The sequence below is a fragment of the Ciconia boyciana genome, chromosome 9 (assembly GCF_034638445.1).
Source record: "Ciconia boyciana chromosome 9, ASM3463844v1, whole genome shotgun sequence".
NCBI lineage: Eukaryota > Metazoa > Chordata > Aves > Ciconiiformes > Ciconiidae > Ciconia > Ciconia boyciana.
The window spans coordinates 41,290,182-41,314,952 of NC_132942.1; the positions used below are offsets into that span (position 1 = coordinate 41,290,182).

The 24,771-nt window shown below is 41.8% G+C and overlaps 1 protein-coding gene and 1 long non-coding RNA gene across 2 annotated transcripts in view; both read left to right on the forward strand.

The window, feature by feature from the left end:
- Positions 1-344: 344 nt before the first annotated feature.
- On the forward strand, positions 345-5,647 carry LOC140656756 (uncharacterized). Its single transcript, XR_012044149.1, has 3 exons — positions 345-641; positions 2,288-2,381; positions 4,233-5,647. It is a non-coding gene; the product is annotated as an uncharacterized lncRNA (long non-coding RNA).
- A 5,453-nt stretch (positions 5,648-11,100) lies between these two features.
- The window catches only part of PLCG2 (phospholipase C gamma 2), a 72,928-nt gene continuing 59,257 nt past the window's right edge, over positions 11,101-24,771 (forward strand). The window contains exons 1-2 of the mRNA XM_072872524.1: positions 11,101-11,238; positions 17,018-17,256. Of these exons, the coding sequence (XP_072728625.1) occupies positions 17,061-17,256 (196 nt within the window). The 5' untranslated portion in view covers positions 11,101-11,238; positions 17,018-17,060. The remainder of the gene's footprint in view (positions 11,239-17,017; positions 17,257-24,771) is intronic.

A 24,771-nucleotide genomic window follows, 5' to 3' on the forward strand; every position in this document is an offset into this window, starting at 1 on the left:
GCCTTAGCCCTCTTCTTTCCTATCTACATGGGCCAAGTTGGCGTAGAGACAGCAAGAGGCCGACAAGGACAGCAGAAGCAGGGGCTGCCTTTTTTTCATTATAAGTGCTGGATGAAGATGTATGTGAAACTTCAGCTTTAAACCAATTATGCCTCAGCTCTTCACCTGTGGCAATAGAGTTAATAATGTCTCATTGTTTTCCTGTCCTGTCTTCTGCTATTATCTGTGCTACGATCCAAAGGAGCACTGTTTTTAGCTATAATAACTGCATTTCTATAATTGCAGCCACAGATGCAAAGTATTCCACCTGAAGTGGCATTCTTCAGTGTGAAACACGATGTCCATTGATAACTTAGCTAACTATAGGTGAACTCGAACATTGCATTTTTTAGCAAAAAAAAAAAGTTTTGTTGTATGCTTTTGTTCTCTGAGAGAAACATGAAACAAAAATATCTGTCTTTTAAATACCCAGGCCCACACTTCCTGACTGACCCGGTATGAACCACTGCTGCTCTGCACACGTTATTTCCTCTCTTTGAAAAAGAAATTGAAAAAAAATAGCCACAGTCTGGCAATACCTTGCCTTTCTATTGACCTTATCTCTCATCTTCTGGGGGCAGCAAGCTGCTCTTCACAAAAAGGTAAGCTAAAGACAGAGCAGAGCATATGCATGATGCATGATGAGAAGGTTTGAGACATCCGCTTCTCCAGCCCTGGTCTTTACTGATTCTGTTGACTGGTCTCCTCCCTGACATCAAAGTACCTCGCTGATGTCCACTGTAGGAGGAGGCTGAAAACCTTTTGTTTTTCTCTTTCTGTATTAGCAAGGGTTTTCTTTTGCTGCTTTTTTAGTTTGGCTATTTTCTTAGCAAAATATACCCTTTCTGCAACAATACTGCTATTGCAATGCCAAGTGCTAAAGTCTGGCTATTGTTAGACTACAGAAATAATAAAAAAACAACTTTAGCTCTTGTCTTTGCTTTGTAACTGAGGCTTTCCTTCCACAGGAGTAGGCAAGGTCTCCTCGTTCTGCTGAAGACTTCTGTCATCAAGTCAGCAGCTCTGCGTGTTAGCTCCATCTGTGCTGCCAGACCAGTGGAAACTGGTGCCTGTCATGTACAGGGAGCAGGATTTTCTTACTTTTCTTTAGAGGTCCTATAAGCAACCACGTCTCCAGTTATATTTCTGCATGGTTTGTCGGGTTTTTTTTAGTTTTGTATGTTTTCTTTTTTGGTCAAATGGTGTCATGTTTTGCTTTGTTTTCATAAAATACCTTGAAAAATTAACTCTGTTTTGCTATATTTTAATACTGATTTGATATAAATATTTGGATTTTGTTTTAATCTGTCAAAATTATGTTTATTTCTAAATAGATTTATCTATAGATCTATTTATAAATTATTATTATCATTTGAGTATAAATCAATAGAAAACTGGTATTATTCAGCTTTGACATTTTCTTTTTTTTTTAAATAAAAAATAAAATTGGTGCAAATTATCAGTTGTTGACAAAGGGAACCTTCTTTTAATCCATTTCCCACTGGGGTAATAAACCAGGAGTTGTCTTCTGGTCTAACTTTTAAAACCTCAGTTCCATGTGTAAGCCATGTTTGTCCTGACAGCACGTGGCTGAACACAGGCTGCATATGTATATATATTATAAATGCATATCTCAAACCAGAAAGGAGTGCTTTCAATTCCCACAGGTTTTTTTTCTAAGGATTAAAGATATTAGATGTTTTCCTTAAAGCCCAGCTGCTGGAATTGGCAGAGTCCATGAGACTCTTAGTGTTTGTTAAAAAAGTAAATTATGAACTCCTTTGCTTACAGAGAAAACTTAAAAACAGGAAGGGAGGGCATCCCAAAGGTTTAGAAACCAGAAAGCAAAGAATTCAAAATTTGCCTAAGACAAACAGAAACTGTAACCATTGTAGCATTGATCTCGGGGGCATTATTAATGCATTACTGCATTATTAATGCCTGATGCAAGTGACACAGCATGAAAAGAGCTCAACCCATGAAGACGGTAGAAGAGGAGAGAGTCTTGCTGGTTGGAAGTGACACATTTCAGAATTAGTGTTCCACTTTCTTTCTTATGACTTCCTTTTTTTTTTTTTTCCCATTAGCAACAGTCATACCAAAATCTGTCCTTGTGAAGGAGAAGAGATTGTCATCAAAGGTGACAGCTTTTTAAAAAATTTTAAATTAACTAAAAGGCCCAGGCTGCTGAAAACTTGGTTAGAGATTTTGTATGCTTAAGGGGTCTTAACAGTGTGCTTTTACCCAGGTGGAATCAGAGTACAAAGAGGAAGAAACCTCCATTTGACACTGACTTGCTAATCTCAGCAGTATATCATTCATTATTCCGCACAGGATTAAAGGTAAGCTCTGTATTGCTGCCTTTGAGACTCAGCAGGGCAGCTATCCTTTGCAGAAATGGGGTTAAATAATTCCTGATGTGTGGCAGAAAGGTTCTGGACAGAAGACAGTTGGGTTTAAATTACCTGGCAGAGCCTTCTGCGTTCTAGCTTTTGTCTTCTCTCCTGTAAAATATTCTCTATCTTAGCACCAGAATAAAAGGACTTCTTAATCATAAAGCAAATGTAAAAACAATTTTCTTTGAAAGAGGGAATGGTATCTTAAAATTACTAGTCCAGTCTAAAAAAAAGGTGGAGGAAACAATTTTTGTGTGTGTGTGTGTGAGATTTTTAATGTCATTAGGAACACATACAAATAAGGCCTGGATGCTCAGCTGAAGATAACTGAGCTATTTTTAATTCATTCCAATTGGAGATCAGGCTAAATAAGCATTTCCAAATAGCTAGTTCTTTCTTCATTCTAGACATTGTCTCCTGTTAAATGAGAGAAATGTTAGAAATTTTCCTTTGAAAGAAGGTTGGTTGTTTTTTTATGTTTTTCCCTCTGTTGGAAAAGTTCAGGTTTAATGTTTGTTTTTAAAACAGCTCATGCAGGGTATAAGTTCAGATTTTCAGTCAATTATTACAGATTGAGAAGGTGTTGGTAGCTGGTACTTACAAACATATTGGGAAGTTTCTGGATTTTGTAGCACAAATAAAATCTGTTGGGAGCTGCAAAAGGCTTCTTATATATGTTTTTTAATATGATAAGTGAAATAATATGACTCTACCTGCATATGACAACATATATTTGAGAAATAGAGCATGTCATGTGGTGGTTGGTATCTCCTTGAATTTCTGAAAAATGGTCCTTTGCCAACAGAGGTTCTTCTGAAGCTGCAAAGTTAAATTTGCTCCACACAGTACTCAGAAGACCATTATTACAGACCACGGGCCTCAGCGAATTTGCGCAGGTTGCAGTATCACGTCTTCTCCACCCGGCAGCCCCGGAGCAGAGTAGACTCTAACACAGCTACTCTGATTTGTTCTGCAAGCTAGAAAGCAGTTTGAGAGGCTAGAAAACTTAAGCAGCCTACCCCAAATATCTAATTTATTCAGGATTTTAGCCATTAGTAGATATATTATCTACATTTTCTCCCCCTTCATTTATTCCCTCTTTTAAGTTGTTAACAAATATATTAATAAGATTGGGTCCCTATGCCAAGGTCTGTCGTACTTCACCCAATACCAACTCCTACCTCGAGCTGTTGACGCACAGGGTCTCTAACACTGTATGTTAAAAAGATGCTTATCATAAAAAGTAGAACAGAAGGTTTTGACCCTTTTACATGACTCATTCAGTTATGACTACAGTGCATAAAGATAACAGCACTGTACCCGCAATAACGATTTGCATTCTATACAAATATGCTGATCCTAGAGATACACCAGATGGACGCTCTTCCAAGGCACACGCGTCTGCAATGCATATCCCAGAAGAGTGTCTCTCATTCTATCCCTATTCAGAAACTATCACTCAAGTACATAATTAATTTTTCAATCATATTTTGATTTTAGTGAGATTTTTGACATGTGTTTTTACATGATTACATGCTTATCTGTATTAGGACCCGTGCACTTGCTCCATCCCCAGCTAATGCTAGTGCTTTGATTAGCTAGAGGGCTTTTCTAAACTTTTCTGATGTAGCATGTGATGGATTAAAGCTGATCTTTGCATGAGTGAGCACAGATGCAAGGAACTTCTCCTCCCTTCCTGTGCACCCTGAGGGAAGGCCTTAGACAATAATAAATCCCTGCAATCAGCCATGTATAAAGTAAAGAAAGACCTGTGCTATGTCTGTTTAATGGTCCCAGAAGATCTTCCACCAGCAGTGGCAAAGGCAACGTTAAGAAGACTTCAGCAGAACGGGAGGAAAATGGGAAACGACCCGCGAGAGAGCACGTTGCAGCAGCACTCGGTGTGTGTTCTTCCTATCAGTGCAGCACACCATAAGATCCCACCATGGCTCCCCGGGACGAGTTCAGAGCACCGGCTAAATGCTCCAGTTCAGCCTTGCTCATCGCTGTGCCCAGCCTGCCTGAAGTTATCCTTCGTTATGCCTCTCAGAGCTTACAGGGAGAATGAGTGAGAGTGGGAGGCTACAGCAGATGATAACAGAGCGCATTTCTCTCCTAAACTCACTCGTGGTGCTACTCTGTAGTGGGACAGACATGAAAGGCTGAAAGGTAACTAGGAGGAAGATCTGGACTTTTTCTTGTTTGAGTTGCAACTGACTTCATTCAAAACTATTGTCAAATGCCCCCCCTTTTTTTTTTTCCAGTGCTGCCCACCTGCAATCACATTGTTTCTATGAAAGATTTTCATTTTATTGGCTTGAAAAGCACAGGGTTCCTGCAGAGCTTCCTGCAGTTTTCCTGTTCTGCTGAATTTCTCACTGTTGATGGTACTGGTGTACTGGGTTTGCGTGGCAAGGTTTTGGTAGTGGGGGGGCTACGGTGCTAGCTTCTGTGAGAAGCTGCTAGAAGCTTCCCCGATGTCTGATAGAGCCAATGCCAGCTGGCTCCAAGACAGACGCACCGCTGGCCAAGGTCGAGCCCATCAGCAATGGTGGTAGTGCCTCTGTGATAACATATTTAAGAAGGGGAGAAAAAAACCCTCTGCAACTGGAGCTGGAGAGAGAAGTGAGAATATGTGAGAGGAACAGCTCTGCAGACACCAAGACCAGTGAAGAAGGAGGGAGAGGAGGTGCTTCAGGTGCCAGAGCAGAGATTGCCCTGCAGCCCATGGTGAAGACCACGGTGAGGCAGGCTGTCCCCCTGCAGCCCATGGAGGTCCATGGTGGAGCAGATATCCACCTGCAGCCCGTGGAGGACCCACGCTGGAGCAGGTGGATGCCTGAAGGAGGCTGTGACCCCATGGAGAGCCTGCGCTGGAGCAGGCTCCTGGCAGGACCTGTGGACCCGTGGAGAGAGGAGCCCACGCTGGAGCAGGTTTGCTGGCACGACTTGTGCCCCATGGAAGGGACCCACGCTGGAGCAGTTCATGAAGAACTGCAGCCTAGGGGAAGGACCCACGTTGGAGCAGTTTGTGGAGGACCGTCTCCCGTGGGAGGGACCCCACGCTGGAGCAGGGGAAGAGTGTGAGGAGTCCTCCCCCTGAGGAGGAAGGAGCGGCAGAGGCAATGTGTGATGAACTGACTGCAACCCCCGTTCCCCGTCCCCCTGTGCTGCTGGTGGGGAGGAGGTAGAGAATTCGGGAGTAAAGTTGAGCCTGGGAAGAAGGGAGGGGTGGGGGGAAGGTTTTTTAAGATTTAGTTTTTATTTTCTCATTACCTTACTCTGATTTGATTGGTAATAAACTAATTTCCCCAAGTGGAGTCTGTTTTGCCTGTGACAGTAACTGGTGAGTGATCTCCCTGTCCTTATCCTGACCCACGAGCCTTTCGTTATATTTTCTCTCCCCTGTCCAGCTGAGGAGGGGAGTGACAGAGCTGCTTTGGTGGGCCCTGGAGTCCAGCCAGGGTCAACCCACCACAACTGGTAATGAGCTGCTGGTGTTTTATCACTGTGGATGCAGTGGCTGTAGTATTTTACTTTTCATCTGAAGGTGTGATTGCAGGCCCTTTAAATATACTGGTGTTTGTGCAGCCAGCAAAACTGGCCCAAAACACTGAGTAAATAGCTAGTTAGTTAGTGTGTGTATGTGTATTAAAAAACACACTTTAACAGTTAGTTCAAATGTCCTCACATGCATTTTTAGGTTTTTATTGATCATCTCAAATCACACAGCAGAGTTTCTGCTCAACTGAAACTTTTAAAAATGTGATTCTGACAAATGAAAAGTTTTCTTCTGGCATAGCTAGCTTTGCTGTGAGGAAATACCATTCCTGAGTCAGGACACTAGTATAAAACCTGGAAGACGTGTTCTGCCCAAGGCGTGTTACTGCTGTGAGATCTCTGACAAACCTCCTCACTCTCTGGGCCTTGATTCATTTGAAAATGTGGAATGATTTCCATTCGTTTTTTAAATTGTCGTGACATCTACAAATGATAATCATTACAGAAATGCTAAGGAATAGTACTGTGTTGTGTGTATGAGGACAGAGGGCAGTAACTCCTCAGAAGTTTTTTTAAACGTAGTGCTTGCAAATAGCAAGGGACAGGGTGATTGAAATGAGAAGTAGCTGAATGTTTTAGGACTCAGACAAACATTGCAGCAGGCAACAGGCCAGACACTTAAAAGTACAATCTCCCTTCCTTCATGTCAGCTTTTCCGCTAACGACCTAAGTAGTTTACTTTAAATCAATATTTACTATAAATATTATGATTAAGTGACAATAATTTACCAAGATTAAAATGAAACTCTGATAAGAATGGAGCCAAGTACACCCTAGAACAGTTTTTACAAGATACACGCTTTGCAAGGAGCCTGAATTCCGTTATGCTGAGGAGATGTGCTGAGGGTGTTGGACCTGTTACACGGTATGATTGTGTTTGAAGATGGGTCCCCTGTAAAGTTCGTTGAGTTGTGCTGCTACAGCTGGACAATATTCTCAAAGGTCAGCTTCATGCTGTGAAGGCCCTTTGAGACAATAAAGGTGATCATTAAAACCTGATCAAAGCTTCCCAGCGTAGCTGAAGCTACTGCCATGAGGAGCTGGGATGGTACAGGACTGCTCTGCCAGTGACAACAGTCACTGGAAGGGATGTCCTTCCCCTCCTCGCTCCAGACTGCAGCAGTTGCTGCCATCTCAACTCTGGAATAGGGCAGCTGGGCAATGGCTGCTGGGCCACCGCAAGCAACCTCAAGTCTAGGACTAGCCTTGATTACTATGTCCTGTATATAAGCAATTTAATTTTCTTTGGCAAGGGAAAAACTTTGACAAAATAAATGAGTTTTTGAATAAAAGCGATAAAAAAGCAACATGCATTTGCATTCACTGGCCCCGAGAATCCCATCAGACAAACAGTTCATGTAGACATGTGTGCAAGTGCCCACTCATAAATCCATCCAAGAAGCAGTAAACAGTTCTGCAGAGGTAATACCACTCCGCTTACAGGAACTGCCTTCAGCTAGTCCTGAATCACAGACTTCTCCCTCACAAATTGGCACTTGCTTGATAGGAAACTGGATTGACATCTAATCCTGAGATGGTGGTATGCAACTTCTCTTGACAAGGAGTGTAAAATCTGCTTTAGAGTCCTGCAGGTGAAAAGTTCATAAAAGAAAAGCTTGAAAATGAACTTTTCTCTACAAACTTCTGCTTATAGGTTTTGCAGCTCTAACCAGAAAATCTATCTGAGCTAATGTACATCTTGCTAAGGAGTGCAAATACTATGATGGTGTAGTAAATACTTAGGTTAGATAGACTGTCAGTGACAGTCTCTACAATATTTGTTCCTCCTGCCTAATGACTCTTTGACGTTTCTTACAACTGATGGAATAAAGCTATTCAACTTCTACCTTCTACACAAAAGATGTATTTTCTTTGTAGCTCCTGTGAGGAAGTGGCACCAGTTTTGTGACCATTATTTATTATATCCATGAGGCCACCTAGCCAGTCCTGTGGTTCTCTTTCATGCCTTGCTTTATTCTTCAGGGAAAGTAATCAACACTTCATTACCAAATATGACAATAACACAGGGTTGAAGTTTCCAGTGCTGTAATTAAGAAAGTGTCAGTGTCAACACTATAAATTCCCTTTTTGAGGGATTTATGACTGAAATGTAAAAATGTACTCCCAGCTGAAAAAATCTCTTTTCAGATCTTACAGTATGAATTGTGATTATATTTTTCAACAATTCAAAGAGCCTTTTAAAATTATAAGAAGAAAGTTAAACTGAAAAAAAAAAAGAAAAAAGTAAAAAGAAAGGAAGATTTTATTCTAGTGGCTAACCTTCTCTTTAAACACTAAGGCTTTGCTGGGGCCAGATTCTTCAGCTCAGAGAACTAATTTTCCCACACCTTTCCTCAGCATAAGTATACAGGCTTTTTTGCTACAAAAAAGAAGGCCTGAACATGCCACCTGATAATTATCTGTGATTGTGCGGCCCATATTCTTTACAGGAAATTCTGTTGTCTGCCTGGAAGGTACCACTTTCGAGGTTTGAAAGTTGGATGGCAGAGTTGCTGATTCTGACAATAACTTGAATCTTCTGTTGTGATTGCAAGGGTGTCTGAGTACTCTTACTTCTGGTGTAGTGGATGTGCTGAGTAACAGCTGGTGTTTCTAAAAGTTACTATTTTATTGGCTTGTTTTTAAGGATTGCTTACTCCACCTATATGGCTGAGATTTTGTTACATCTAGCAATTTACGGAATTCAATGTTATGATCCCCACTGCAGCTACAATTTTCTTCCACATACATATTTTCTTTGACTATATAATGACTCTTCAGCTTTAAGAGAGAGAGTTTTATCAGGTAAGTCTAAGGTTGTGCAAGAAATGTTGGGAGTTGGTAGGTTTTAGTCTTCCTTCCAGCACACCACCGAGGCACCACCACACTCAAGTATGTCTAGACCAAAGTCTGGTATACTTTGCAACAGCGCTTAACTTCTGCAGCAAAGTCTCTGAGTATCATAAAGATGGTCAACTCCGTGCCTGTGCGGCTTGTGGGTTGTTCAAGGGTGGTTCCTGTGCTGAAGCTATGCCATATGACTGGTGAGGAGACTGTTGGTACCTGGCCTAGTGAAGCAGAACTAGGAGGGGCTGCTGCAGCTATTTGCTGGAACTTAGATTGACTGTCAACATACCCAGATTAATCCTGGATCTGACAGCTGGGATTCAGAGGATCCTGTTATCTCCTGCTTGTAAAATGCCTGGGACCACCTGCACCCTTCAGCTCTCTGTGGTGTGTGCCTTGTCGCTCCGACCATATGAATGCTTTGGTATTCAGCTTTTGCAGCTGGGGATGTTGGCCACTTGGTGCTAGTATTCTATCACTGTTCATATAATTTCAAAGGCAGCTTCAACATGAAACATTGAAGGTTTTAATGATGAAGAGCTAAAAATAAAGCGTGGGAGAGACACTTTGGTGTGATTGATACATGTTCTGCTATTCTCATACTTTTAGCATCATGTCTCCTGCAGGATGTTGTTCTGTGAATTTGTGACTGCATCACACATGTTATAAAGAGGGAAACTTTTCCCAGGCTTGGCATCTGGAAAAATGTGAAGAGTCTTTAGCAAGATGGTTCATGAAATAGTGAACAATGATGAGATTTTAATGGTCATCTTTTTATTTTGCATTTAAAATGATCCACGCCTTTAACAGGTATTGCGTGTTAGGCTTTTTTCCTTTTGTGGTGGTGTATTTTGAATGCACTCCTCAGTTCTGTTCCTGATAAGTCATACTAATTTGAAACCCTCTGATGCTTTTAACTATAATAAAGGCTTGCTAGTTTCCTTTTGGGAAGAGTTTCCCAAATTGCTCCTACAACTTTTTCTGGATACAATAGACATTTTCTTCTCTTTCTGACCTAAGCATCTAGGTAGTATTGCTGTTGGTGCTTGTTGCAGTACTTGTCGCTACCGCATTCCAGGTATCATTTTGTTTCAGTAGTTTGTGCTTGTATAGGGTGAAAGTATTAATCAAAAATAATGTTTGACTACTGTTCAACCATTTATAAAGCTGACTGAAATTATGGAATTTTTTTTTCCTCTCAATAGCTTAGATTAGATTATAGTCTGTTAAAAGACATGTCCTTTTCACTCCTTTGTGCCAGCTACCAGTGTTGGAAGTAGGGGAGATGCAGAGCTATCTCCACCAGCTTAACCTCAGTGTTTGGGAACCAGCATTTGGAACATGGGTTCTGCTGTTGTAATGTGGAGCGGCCCTTGCAGAAACGGCCATGAGCTTCCTCTGCATGGGGGAACGTGTTCCTTGCAGACTCTGTACCATCCCCAGCTTTGGCTTCTAGGCATTTGTTTTGTAGTCTTCTGAACTGGCATGACTTGTTCCCAGTGCTGACTTTGATATTCTGCCTATGGATGTAGGAATTTTCCCCAGCTTTATCAAACAAACAGGTCTGGGACCAGATCGATACCTTGAATTTCATGGCAGTATCTGGGCTTGACCTGAAAACAGCATGTCATGTCCTATCACTACTCTTCTGAATCCCAAAATGGGAAATACTTTTAGTATTGCCAATTGTAAGCTGAGGTGGTTGTGATATAATGCACTTTGTAGTGGGTCCCATAAAAAGAGCCAATTTTAACTTGAAAATGTAACTCCAGTGACAGTAAAGTTTTAAAGCCTTTTTCTAAACTCACTCTCTCAAGGTACTGTTCAATCATTTAGCGATTCTCAGCCGAACTAGTGAAATTTCCTCTTCAGATGAGCAGAACATAACCTCAAATGGCTGGATAGCAGTCGAACCGCCCTCCCTTGGCAAGAGGGGGGACACCGCGCTTCTTCCCGCCTCAGGGGATGGCTGAGAGGGACGGGGGAACGTGGCCGCGCCCGGGTCCCTGAGGGGACAGTGGCAGCAGGGAGCTCGCCGCGATCCAGCCCCGGGGGAGGTGGAGGGGCGGGGGCGAGGAGTGCCGAAGAGTCCCGGCCCGGTTTCCCCGCTCAGGGAGGCAGGGCAGGGCAGGGCAGGGCAGGGCAGGGCCCCCGGGGCAGGCGACCGGCCGCGGGCTGAGGGGAGCCCGCGCCACCAACCGCCGCCCCGGCCCGTCCGGCCCCGCGCGCCAGTAGGTGGCCGCGGGGGGCCACGTGACCCCGCCCCTTCCCGGTTACGGCAGAAGCAGAAGTGGGAGCCCGGAGAGGCGCGGCGGGACGCGGGGAGCTGAGGCACCAGCAGCCGCAGCCGCCGGCACGGCGTCGCCGCGGGAGGCAGCTCCCCGCTGCTGCGCAGGTGAGGGCATCCCCGGGGGCGCGGGGTGGCCCGGCGACGGGACGCTCCCCGCGGCGGCGAGGGGCGGCCGCGGCCCCGGCCCGCCGGCTCTGCTCGGGCCCCAGCGGGCAGCAGGTGCCGCCGGGCTGGGGCGGGGCAGCCGTGTCCTGCGCGGTTTTGACCTGCCGGGGGCGGTGGGCGTGAGGGAGGGTCTTGTGAGGGGAGGCGAGGGCTGTCGGCATGAGCGGGCTCGGTGAGAGGGCTGGGCAGCAGGCGAGGGGCTGCGGGGCGGGAGTGAGGGCCGCGCCAGGGGGTGGAGGGCGCCTGGTCTGAAGGGGACAAGGGGGTCTGGGGGCTCCCTGAGGGGACCCTGCCACCCCGCACCTTGTGGCTGGCCATTCTCCGCCTCAGGCCAGCCTGCCGAAGAAGAAGGAAGGAAACCTTCACAGTGTCGGCGTGTGCCTGACAGCAGCCCCGCGCCGTGCATGGCTCTGCCCAGGAGTGAGGGCCTCAGCCTGGGGCCGGGGCTTCAGTCCCTGCCAGGCCGTGGCAGGTGGGCAACCGTCTTGCTGCGGTTCCCCTCCCCTGCTTTTCGCCAGACCGCAGGACTCTGAGGGCAGCAGCTGCGTTGCAAAGCTCTGCACAAAGAGCTGTGTGTTGATTGTTATTAATTATTAGCGCTGTGGTACTGAACTGGTGTTGCTGGTGGATATCCATACTGGTGGTGCTGTGCTGAGGCAGTGCCTGCTCTGGTGAGGTGACGTCCTAAATGCATCCAAAGGCAGAACTAGGGGCAGAGGATGCAACAACCCTATTGCAGTGCCCAGAGCACATGGGAAAACTTGAAATTGACTGGAGTCAAACTTTGGATTGCACTTCTTGGTTGACCTTGTGTGCCTTGAAAGCACCTCCTGTGTCATAGGGGTGAGGTATAACAGAGTATGGATTCATCAGTGCTTATCTGAGATGTTCTTTGCTGGCCTGTACATTTATAGTTAGCCTTTAGTACAGTTTTTCCTCTCTTTCTTTGAGTTGTCACAAAGAGAGTGAAGAGTTGTAGACTGATCTTCAGATAAGAAGGATTTGTTTCTGAAACTCTGAAGTACTGTAATGAAGTAAAACTAAATATACAGGTTTTTGGATGGATTACGTAGGGGTTTTTTTTCCATGTCTATGTTCACTTGGTTACTTGCAGTGAGTCTTTCTGACTTTTTAGTCTAAATCAGTCAGGCTTTTCAATAAAAAACAGTATCAAAATTACTCTTACACAAACAGTAACAAATGGTCCCAATTCTACATGTGGTACAGGACACCATCAAAGTTTAGCTCCTATAGTGCTTACAATCAAAGGGAAAGAGTCATGTATTGATGTCTGTGTCTAAACTAGAGCTTATGATACCTTTCAGTGATTATTAGCTCACTTGCTGAATTGTGTAAGTGATGCTGGATCTTTCTACTTTAGGCTTCAGTAATCTTCAGTAGAAGAGCAGTAATGCTTCTGTTGCACATAAGGGTGTCTTGTAGCTCATACCCTGCTGGTTCCGAGGTATCCAGATAATGGGGTGATGAGGGTCATTATGGAGTTCTGCTGCATGAATGGGTAGAAATATTGTTGATTCAAATAGTTGTGCAGTGATGGGTGTAAGAAGGCTGAGGGGCACCTGTGGGTGAGTGTAAGAAGACTCCTAATATTTTAAAAGTTAGGTCTAGTATCAAGGGCTTCCATTAGTTCTTTTGGGAAGTCTAATGTGTTTTACTGTTAGGAAGCTCTCTGTGACGTTATTCTTAAACTGGAGCAGGTAGCCAAAACAGTATAGAAGTGGTCAGTTAGATTGATCAAATATTATGATATTCTTTCCACCTTTTCTGATGAAGTAGATATCCTCAGCTACCGTATTGTTTCATAGTAAGTTAAAAACTTGGCTTATGACTTAGGATTTAAGTTAGACTAAAAACACCGTTTGCTCTGTTTTTGGAAGAAAGAACAACTTTAAAAGGGGAAGTCCAGTATATTATATTCAGCGGAAACTGTTTAAGAAGCCACCTCTGAGAGGCAGTTCCTTTGTACTAAGGGACTAATCTCTCAAAAAACCTGCTGCATTGCCTTTTATTAAATAGCTATATTTAGAAACTCCTTTTCTTGTTGTTCTAAGTCATGTTTCATTTTACAGCTATACCTTGTACTGTAAAAGGCAGAGCAGATGTATATTTTGCTATAGTCTCCTGAAAAACAATACTCATTTAAAAGTTGAGGTTTTTATTATTGCAGTGAGGTGTTACTAAAATGGTTAAACCTTGTTCCAAATCATGGCATATTCGTTTTATTACAATTCTTAATGAAAAGAGCAAAGTGAGAAGTCAGGGTTTCTTTTTTTGTCAGAAAACCAGACACTGTACAAAGATTTTAATTTAATTTTTTATTTTCCTCTGCTTTCATTTCTGTTAATACAAGTCATTGTAGCAAGACAAGACGACCATGGCTGTCTTGTTAGATGCAAGCCCGTGATAATTTAAATGATTATCTGATTAGTTCCAGGGAGTCAAAAAGGATCAGTTGCATGCTGGCTAAAATCTGCCATTGCTTACTACCCTTAAAAGTTGTCCACTCCTTCTCAGTTGTAGGATTGGGGTATATATATATTTTTTCAGTATTATAAGGAAAGGGTACTCCATTTTCTTATTACAATAACAAGCTTATAGATATTAAACACTGAATAACCTGTATAATGTTTTGCAAAACATGGAGTGAGACATGGTTCCTGCTGTAGAGCACTTCAGGTTCACTGTGGGCAATGCAGAAGAGGCCACCCTGTAGGTAAGAAGGGACTGTTGTTTGCTTCTCTGTTAGCTTACAAAAGAAAAAAGTGTTTATTGAAGCGGTAGAATTTAAAAATGGATTGGAAAGATTGCACTGGACAGCTTCAAAGTCAGACAGATTGCACCGAAAGCAGCTAGTGACACGATGTTGAAAGTTTTGTGGTATTAATGAGAGAGAGCAGAAAAGAGCGCTCTTTAGTGAAGAGCAGGTCAGGAGATAGTGACGTGGGGTGAGGGGGAGAAGTGTTTGGAAGAAGTTACAAAGGGGAAGCGAGAAGTGGCATGGTCAAATTAGCTATCAGCACGGAAACTGAAACTGCTTGTGATGGAGAGTAGTGGACTGAGGAGAAGAAGAGAACCAGAGGAGATGCTGTGGCTGGTGGCTGCATGTGCAGAGATTCTTTAAACCTGTCCTGCTCAGGGATGTGGTTAAGGGGAATGGTTGGGAACTGTGTGGCACCAGCTCCTGCTACTTGTGTTAAAATTATATGCTTCCTTCTTTGTGCATGGATGAAAGAGCAGGTTCCAGGGCATCCTGTTTGTAAAATAATCTTGCTGAGGAGTAATCAGGCTTGTAATTAGCTGTTTGATGCAATGATGTGTGGGAGACCAAAGCACATATTTATGAGAGCTGCTGCGTACGCGTTTCTCTTCTGGCTGTTTTGTGCCAAGATGTGTCCCAAGTGTATGCACACAAATACCTGCCACCTGACATGTCAGTAAGGAAGAGTGGACTGTGTAGGAGAAATACAGCCATCAAGTTTTAAAAGTGCATAAACTGAGACTTTTTAGACATAGCCAACTTTTATTTCAGTATTTGTATTTACTCATATTTTCCCCTCATTTTCTTTACAGCTCTCAGAAAGACAGTTAGCTGGTTTAAATTCTCATATAGGTCTCATGTAGGTTTAAATTCTCATAGTGCAAGAATTTATGCAAGCTTATGTCATTATTTCTTGTGTTATCTTGTCATTTGATTGCTAGGCTTCAATCATCAGCACTTCTTCGCTCCTCCTGATGTAATATCAAGAAGACGGCAACACTGGCTGCAGAGCCTGTGAGGCTTCTCAGTTTCAGAGGTCTCTTCAGGCAGCAAACTGATGCTTCTTTAGTAATACAGGGCAAGAAGAGCAAACCTGCTGCAGTTCACCATGGGGCCAGCATTTTGGTTATCTGAAGATACCACTGGGAATATAAAAAAAAAAAAAATCCTGGGAGAGCAGAAAGATTTTGAGAAAGATTTTGATTCAAATCTGTTGCAAATATCTCTTTTTCTCATGTTGATATCTAGATTGTCAATACTTAGGACAAAATGGATTTCCAGATATTTATTACAGTAGTGGAAATTAAATTATCCTCAGTTTCAAGAATGAAAAGTTTAACTTCCAGCTTGCATAGAACTCCTGAGGTTTTTATGGAACATAATTCTACAAATACCCTAAAACAATAAAGAAATTCCTATAGTGATTTCTGATAAGGGCTACTTCTGTCTCTATGTCAGTTAGAGAAATCTCCGTGAGCAAAGGTATCTCACTCTGTATAGAATAAATAAAAGCAGATCTGATGCTTGAAAGGAATTTGGTAGGGTCGAAGTGCACATTTTTTGATGTCTTAGGAGACTCTTGAAGTCATTAAATCAAAATAAATATAGTCAGGGTTGGAACTTTCTTTGAGGAAGTCTGTCTTACTTTGGACCTACCAGTAACAGTTGCCATTTTCTGGGGAAAAACCAGTATTGCTATTTGAAGGCTTCAGAGGTGCATTCTTACTTCATAGTGCTATGAGATGCTGTTTTGGTAAAAGTGCATTTGGATGGAATATGTAGTGTGTTATGCTTACATTTTATGTTTGATGTGCATGTATAATTTGTGATATACTTACTACAGAAAACCTGCTAGATATTACAGCAGAGGATTCTATTCATAATTGTACTAGGTACCATTTTTGGCTATCTAATCAAGAGTTGCTTGTGTAACCATCCCAGGAAGTAATCCTTCCTTGGCCGCCGGTGATACTGGCAAAAACGTTGGAGGCTTGGTAAGTTAAATAAACTGCCATGCTCAAAGCAATTTGTGCCGTATAATTGCATTTACACTATTTTTTGCTTAGGAGAGGGTGTAGAAAATGTGGCAGAAAATGCTACAGAGATACCAAATATTGCTCCTTTAGAAGAGGTTTTTAACATAGTTCTGCTTTAGTGTTGGGTTTTTTTTCATGTTTCTGATGTGTTCTTTAGTATTATTTAGGCTTAAATGCTTACTTTGTTATGACCTAGGTATTATTTTATCTGGTATTTTATCTAGGTATTATTTTTTTATCTGGCATTTCAATGGTTTGCATTCTTTGTGTTTTGCTCTTTTGTCCTTATTACTCAGGTATACTTAACATCTGTTATTTGTTCCAGGTCTTCTTTCTTGGGTTTTTTTCTGCTTTTTTTCTGTCATAATGCTGATACTTTAGAGAGGTAAATCTGTATTTGTAGGGATGGGGGTGTACATGCAGTTGAAGATGTGCATGCATAAAAGCATATGGGGAGTTATGCCCCTTAACATGATTTTTATGTGTTTGGGCTAAACAGACCTTGGCTTACTTTATTTTGGTCTGGAACACTGTGTACTTCTGTGTTAGAAGACTGAGGAAGCAGTTAATGGCATGGTGCAGCTAAAAGAGAGTCATTGGTCTTGCTGAGAAATTTAGATCACAATTCATTGCAGTAGCTGCTGCACCCAGCTCTTCATTTTTAATAGATTTTGCAGCAGCGTGTCTACCAAAGTGTCAGCGGTACTGCCCTCTGAAGACTGTTCATACTTTTTTCAGATAGAACAGCAAGGATGCTGTTAATGTTAGCCATGTATCTTCCTTGTATTTGAATGGGCAGGAGTCTCTTAGGTAGCTTTAACTTACACATATGTGATTTTTAAAGAAATAAAAATGCTGTTTTAAACACTGAATTTTCTCAATTTTCTTTCTTTTTTCTTTTCAGGACACCGAAAACCATAGAAGTTTGATTTAAAAAAAAAAAAAAAATGCCCAGAAAGAGTGTAGACTATGGAGTGCTGCCGGAGTATGAGAAAAGCCAGATCAAAAGGACCTTGGAGTTGGGAACTGTTATGACAGTATTCAGTCTTAAGAAGAGTAGTCCAGAGAGGAGGACTATTCAAGTCATAATGGAAACCAGGCAGGTAGCATGGAGCAAGACAGCTGACAAGATTGAAGGTTTCTGTGAGTATTTACAAAGTGTACCTGAACTTGGAGTTACTAACAAATTGATGTCAAATATTGATTTAATGAGCCTTTGTTAACATGATTAAGTTTTTGGCTGAAAAGAGTTTGGTAATTTGCTGAGAATATTCTGAATTGTTGCAGTGTAGGTGAAGAATCTTCTGCAGCTCATTATTTAGGTATCTAACAGTACTTAAATACGATTAATGTGCTTCTGCTGTAGGCCCTGTTCTCAAAGTTTTCATCTTTGAATATGATGGTGCTTGTGTACTCTATGAATTGAGTTACTGAGCGTCAACTATTTTCCATCATTAAGCATCAAGATGTCTTGTAAATCAAAGTGATTAGTACTTCTTTATCCCTTCTCTCTCCAAAAAGAAGAAAACTCCAAATACAAGGAAATGGAATTCAAAGTTCTGTTTTCTTAGGGAACTTGCTGTTTCAGGATAGAAATCATTATTTAGGACTGTTATTGGAAAGTACCAATGACTTAGGAGGATGAAGCTGTGAGATGTAAGAGATGGTTTCAAGGTCCCGAGTTGATACTGTCTCTTTAGTTGATATTTGAACTGACTAAACCCACTATTTATAACAAGGTCAGGAAATAGAAGGGGAGTGTAAAGCTACATAGGACTGCAAAAGCTATGGTAGAAGAATAAAGTGAGACTAATCTTCAGTTCTTACTGAACAGGGCTGATGTCAAGCAAACTCAGCCTGCGCTTTTGGGGATTTGTACAGCTCCTGTTAGTATAATGTAATTACAGTGCTTGCATATGACTATATGGTAACTTTTTTTTATTTATTACAGGCATGGTTTTACTATGCAACTGCTAAATGGTGTTTGTCTTCAATAAAGGAATTGAATTGTTTGCCTGAATTGCCAGAGTAATTTATTGGTCAGCCTCAGCTAATATGAGAAGCTTGGAGTTGAGGAACTGGGCTATTTGGGAAAAGAAATTGTAATAAGAAGTTAGAGTTTGGAGTTGGAGAGCTGGGAAGGCTGAGCAGGTATATATTGTACTGTTTCAGTGCTACCCCATACCCAGAGCGATTGTGGCTGGCACCAGTTACTCCAGTAGTACAAGAGACAGTAGCCACGCTCCTGGTGTTCTCCCTGGATGTGAGTACACACTAATGTGAGAGAAACCAGGAAGGAGGAAATGGAATTTGTCTGAGTTGTGGATTTTCAGAAGTTTTTTTTGGTACATACACAGTAAGTTAAAAATGCATTGATCCATAAGGTTGCAGAGACGGGCACTGAGAAGTTGCATGATTTTTGGATTGTCTGTGCAGCTTCCCTTCACTCTCCTTACTTAAAAGTATTAAATCTCTGTTTGCTACTGTTTCCGTTGGTTCCTGTCTCATTCCTTGTGCAGACTGGACCTGCAACTGGAAATATAATGGAATGAAAGACCGGTTGTCTGGAGGATGTTTTTATCGTTGGTGGTGAAAATGTGGTCATATGCAGTGTTCTGGGAAAAAGCAAACAGGACACTCTACTTAACAGTTACTCTGGATTATAATCTTGCAGGGCCCCAGCTTCTCATGTGGAAAATGAGGGTAATTATCTGTTCCTATAATGACGTGTGTGAATGCTAGTACGTTACTGGTTCAGATATGCTCAGATCCCAAAGTGACGTGTGGGAAAAAAACCCCAAAAGTCCTGAGAGGAGATGAATAATTCAGTTATGAGAGCATGGTTTGAATATGCTTAGCAAATAAAGCCTGGGGTTACACACAGAGCACTAAGATTAAAACAAAATAGAAAATGACCATTTAGTGGGTGAACGAGGCATTAGAGTCCTCTGGCAAAAACAATATGTGATCATGTAGTTGAAGATTTATCATAGCCATTTGCACAGAGGGGCCAAATTTAAAGCTGCACAGACTGTGCATTCCAGATTTTGGGGTCAACTTTTTCAGTGCTTGACTTGTAATCTTCTTTTATCAAAGGTTGCTGGGGGTGGTGTGTGTTTGTGGTAAAACATCCTGATAATTAAAGAGTGTGCTCTGTGCATAGATTTTAACTCTTTTTAAAAGAAGTTGAATATTGTAATTTGACTCTTACACCTGGATAATCTAGCAGGGTAATGACTTGCTTCCAGTTACACAGGCAGTCATTACTGGAACAGAGAATATAGCTATAGACCTGTGATCTACCCAAAGGCCATCTGCCTCGCTCCCCAAAAATTGTAGTACCGCAGCAGATTTTTTTTAATTGAGCAACATCTAAGTGACCTTTGTAATGATGGAAATTTTAGGTCTGAGAATATGTCATACTCTAAAGCATGAGTATGCAGAATATTGTTTTGTTGTCTTAAAAAGCAATGAGTCTTCCCAAAACCAAGATGTATTGTGCAGGCATTGTTTCAGAATATGATGTGAACAGTTGTTACAGTTTACCATGAACTGTATCTGATCTACTTGAAATGAAAGTCACTGCAACTTTAACTTGCTGACAGTGCTTTTGCTAAAGAGGAAGGAAATATTTTATTTATTTATTTAAATTTTGCTATTGCTTCTTTTAACTGAGACTCAGGCTTCCTTTTAGCTTGAAAAGTGGAAAAATTATGGATTTGAAGCTTTTGTATTTGATAATTAAATGGATCGGCTTCTTGAATACTGATGAAGGGGAATTAAAATTTTTATATCTCTGGAGCTGTACTGAGGAGATGTTACCAACTTTGTGATAGGAGAAAAGTTGTTTTGGCTTATCTATATAAATGTGTATATGAATGACCCCAAGTATTCACTGGTGAATTGTGTTGGTTTTGTGAAAAATAAACCCCACATTTTTGGGTTGTTTTTTTAGTGGCCGAGGGCATAGAATTCTCATCTCAAGTATTATATTGTTTAATATGCTTGTGCTGTACAATGAATAATATTCATGATGCGATCTTAATGGTTGGTATTTGCATGTGCTACAGTTCAATAAGAATTAATGTTCAGTATGGGTGGAAAAGTTATGATGGCTTCCTGTTGTGTGTGTGCCGTTTTAACTCAAGTTTGGCAACTGCTCTTTACAGAAGGCAGAAAACAATGTTTACATCTACTGTGGGGTTTGTGTTTCTAGATCAGGTAGTGAGGAGAGTTCTTAGGCTTTGGGACACAAAAATAGGCTGCTAATAGATAGAGAAGATGGAGACCAACTTTTATACTTTATTTTAATACTCTTCCTTTGGAAATTGAAGAAAAAAGGGGTTTTTTTTCTCTCTCTAACTGCCCTGTATAGTGTTGGGAATTTTGGATGTCGTAGTGCTGATTTCCTTGCTGGCGAGCTGTAAATGTGTGAAAGACACTTAAATTCCTCTAAGCTAGAGTTGCTCATAATTATTACAAGGGCCTTTTTCAAGTTTGGTTAATATTATTTTGGAAATGATTTAGGTTAAGCCTCACAATAACAAAAAGGTGGCTACTCTTATTCTGGAATAAAATGACCTGCGCAAGGGAGATGTAGGATTAGCTATACTGACATAAATATTTAGACAACCCCATGGCCCCGAATGTGGCAGTACTGTTTATTTTAAATTGCGTTACTCTTGAAAGGGTCCCTTTCGTTAAAAACCTGTCAGCATTTCTGTTTAGAATAGAATGAAAAAGTTGCTAAAATTATGGCTGTTTCCTGCTCAGTGCAGATGTGTTTCTCTGGATGAGTAAGTAAAATGGAGTTACCTTTCTTTAAAAAACTCTTTCTAGACCCAGGCCTTTGGTGTGGTAACAAGTAAGGATATACAAAGGCTAGGAAATCTGGTTTAAATAGTCTGCGTCTTCAGTGTGCGGCTCAGACCACACAATGTCTAAGTACTGGAGATTTTACATTGACCTTCTGAAAGACTTGAGTCACCATACACAAAAGGAATTTTCTAACAAAAATGAACTGGGGAGAAACCTGTGTATTTTCCTCTAAAAGAAAGAATACAGGTTGTTTGTGCCCTTTAGGGAAGGATATGCTATTTCAACAGTAGATCAAAAGGCCAAATTTTAAGCTGATACATATCAAGTCCCCTCACTTTAATAGAGCAACTGAGGGTTTTGGTCACTGTTTTTTAGCTTGGGAGTTACTGCGCTGCTGAGAATAGTGCTACACAATTTCTTAATTCTTCAAATACAGGGTTTTATTTTAGCTTCTGGTAAGTTCTAGCTTTACAAATCAGAGAGGGAGCATTACGTACCAGCTCTTCTACTAGTGCTAGTCCTCCCTGCCCACCTGCAAGAGAGGGGAAGGAGCAGCCCATCAGTATCTGCTCACACCCTTCCTGGGTTGTCCTAACAGTGTTGGTAACCTGTGCATGAACAGCCTTTCTTTCCTGTAGAGCTGTGCAGCCAAGAGTTCTTCAAATCAAGTGAGGTCTTGGATGACCAATTTTCATGAGGTCAAGCTAGCTGTTGAGGTTGTCCAAGCTAATCAGACTTGCTGAAGACAGAAGATTTTGCTGTTTGTAAGGAAACTCTGATCCTCTTGTACAATCTGCGTTTCTTGGGTTTACTGTGATTCTGCTGTTGTAAAATGTAATGCTTTGTAGGCCCAAACAAAGGTTAAGTTAAGTGACTGTGGAGAGTCTTTCCTTTCTTTTTAGCCTGTGAAGTTAGGAGAGATTGGTAAATGAGCACCTTTCAAGAAAGTTAAATAAAATTTGTCCATGTTTTCCATTTTGTGGGAGCTTCAAGTTTCCTTCTAGATGAAAGGGGAAAGATTAGGAATGGAAAGGGAGGGGCTGCCTGTCCTGGAACATTTTTCAGGTTTAGTGGAGGCCAGGAAGGTTTTAGTGCCGCTGCTCTTTTAGTCACCTGCTGAGACTGCAGAGTACCTTACGTATGCCTTTCCTACATCAGCTGGGTCCAATGCAACCCATTGTCAAAACCAAAATGGATAGAAGGGAGCAATGCACCTTTGAGAAATGTTTTCATCACAGATGTTTGTCATGCAGGGTTTAATTAGTGTATTAAAATGAATGCCAGCAACATGTGCTTCCTTATGTGGGCCTGCAGAGAGCTATGCAAATTGTTGAAGGAAGCAGGTCTGAGCTAGATGTGACTGTGTTCACCCATGCTTGGGCTTCTTTTAGTCATCTTGCTATTGTATACAGAGACATTTTAGATGCCCTGATAGCTCTAAGATCATCTGAGGGAAATACTTGCAGACACTAGCTACAAGATGTCGGAGCTTTTTCTTCTGCCTCTTGCTTATTAATGGCATTTCTTTGTATTCTGCATTGTCCTCATTTTAAACTGTTAAAGATTAACTTAAAGTTTGCTAGGTGGGCTACGGGAGCAACTGAGGGTTGCTCATGGGGCTCAGAATCTCAGCACTGTTGATCCTAAATTACCTAGGTCACCAGTGCCAAAAGATTGGTTTAACTTCCGATGACAAATGTTTTTTCCCTTGAGGAGTTGTGTATTTCCCCTACCCCCCTGTTGTGCTTTGTATGTTGCAGTGTGGTATTAATACTTCATGAAATCACCCATGCTTTGAAGCCATTGTGTTTTTTTTTTCCCCCATTTATATTTCTTGGTATGCACACTAACTCTGGTTTCAGTGGAGCCCCTGTCATTGATTTCAGTAGGAGAAATTTACTCCCTTACTTGAATGAGAAGTAAGTTTTGGTGGGCATTGCAATAGTACTGCCCCATGGATAGACTGACCTGGTGAAAGGTTAGTGAGGCTGATGCAGGATGAACGCGGTCTTGGGGAGTGAGGGTTATAAATAGGAATGGTGTTTCTGACCGTGTGTGAAATAACTTTGAGGTGTTATTTTCACAGCTTAATATTAAGCAGATAACTTACAAGGCTAGTCTCACCTGTCTGTCCAGATAGTCAGTTAAGAGAATGAAAGGCTCCTCCAGAGCAAAGTTTAGCTCCTGCTCTGAATTACTGTCTGCTGGAGTCTCTTGCTCTGGCCATTGACTATATAAAAAGCATAATAACACCAGCTTCTGAACTCTGAGGCAGTGTGGTTTTTTGTGCTTTGGTTCTTTCATCTATACAGTTGGTTTAAGTATGGGAGTTCTGTTGCAAAGCATTGTAAATGTAAAAATGTAATTTGAACTTTGAGAGGAATTTTGAGTGTAAAAGGCAGCACAGAAATAAAGGAGCACTTTTGGCAGGGCCATGGGTCTAAAACCCGTGGCACTAGATCTGCAGCTGCTATCAGATACCATTGCCAGGAAAAATAAGCAAATCTCTTAGAAGTCTAGGGTGGACCACAGTCTTCCCCCACCACTTTTCGTTGCTGTAGCACAGCCTGACTTAGAAGCTGCCTGGTGCTAGGGAAGGCATTTGGCTACTTTGATTATGTAGCAGGGGAAAGTGTGTGGTGGGGGACAGTGTTTTTCATGGAGTGATACGCTAGTGCAAGTGGGACCCAGTATGACTTGGCTATCAATCATTTACCCATAGGTTTTATTCACCATTGTACGTTCATGGGTTTGCAATTTAAGAACTACAGATCTTGGTAACTACAGTAGAGCTAAACTAACTTTTTCTTTACCAACACATGAGAGAAGGAAGCTTCAGTTTCCCTGTATGGAGGGAATTGATTTGCCTGTTTAATTTGTAATAGGCCCTTTTCTTTCAGAAACTAATTTATGCATACTAGATACATGACTGTGAAGCTGTGACTTACCAGCATGATTTATTGCAGTGTGTTGCTCAGCCTGTCACTTTATTATGGTTCTGCTGTGTATTTTTATTGTAAACATACAATAAAAACCTTTACGACTGTGCGTGGGTCTGTGTGGTGGCCCTTGAGTCATGCACACCCTGTGTTGTTTCTTCCCACTTCAAACTGTCACAGGCTGGCCACACAATGGATGTGTGTTGTACATCCCCGTGGTATCTGGGGGTCACTTCTGCCTCCACGACAGCTACTCTGCTGTGCTGTTTCTTTGCTAGGATACCAAATGGCCCACAAACAAGTGTACTGTCATAGCTGAGATAGCGGTGGGGGGAACTACTGGACAGCAGTGAAAAGCAGAGGGGAAGGAAGGGGTGGCCAAGAGTGAGAAGTGCTTGTCAGTACTCTGCTGAGATATGTGTCTGTGCGACCGGCACCTGGGGTTTGCTGACCTAGAGTACATTTCAGTACTACCAAATCCTTATTTGGTAGTACTGAAATGTACTCTCCCAAATTTCCTCATATTGTGGTACACGCATTTATATGCACGTGAATAAATTAGAGCCCGAAGAGGTTATGGTATTTAAGCTTGTAGAGCAAGTAGGTGGCAAGGTGTAAATCTCCAGGAAGCTGATCCATAATGAGTAGTTCAGTCTTTACCAGATGTGAAGTGCTTTAAGGACAATTATTAAGGGAAAGTTTGTGGCAACTAGGGTTTGATTAGTCACTGGAAAATATGTGAGTTTCTGCATACTCTTCCATGAATCCTTGTGTTAAGTCATGATTCACAGCCAGGAGAATTTATGCTCTGAGAAATCCTTGGTGCCTTTCTTCAATGTGCAAGTGTGTGTTTCTCTGTAATATAAGCATGCATGTTTCAAGGAAGATTCTGTTGAGGACA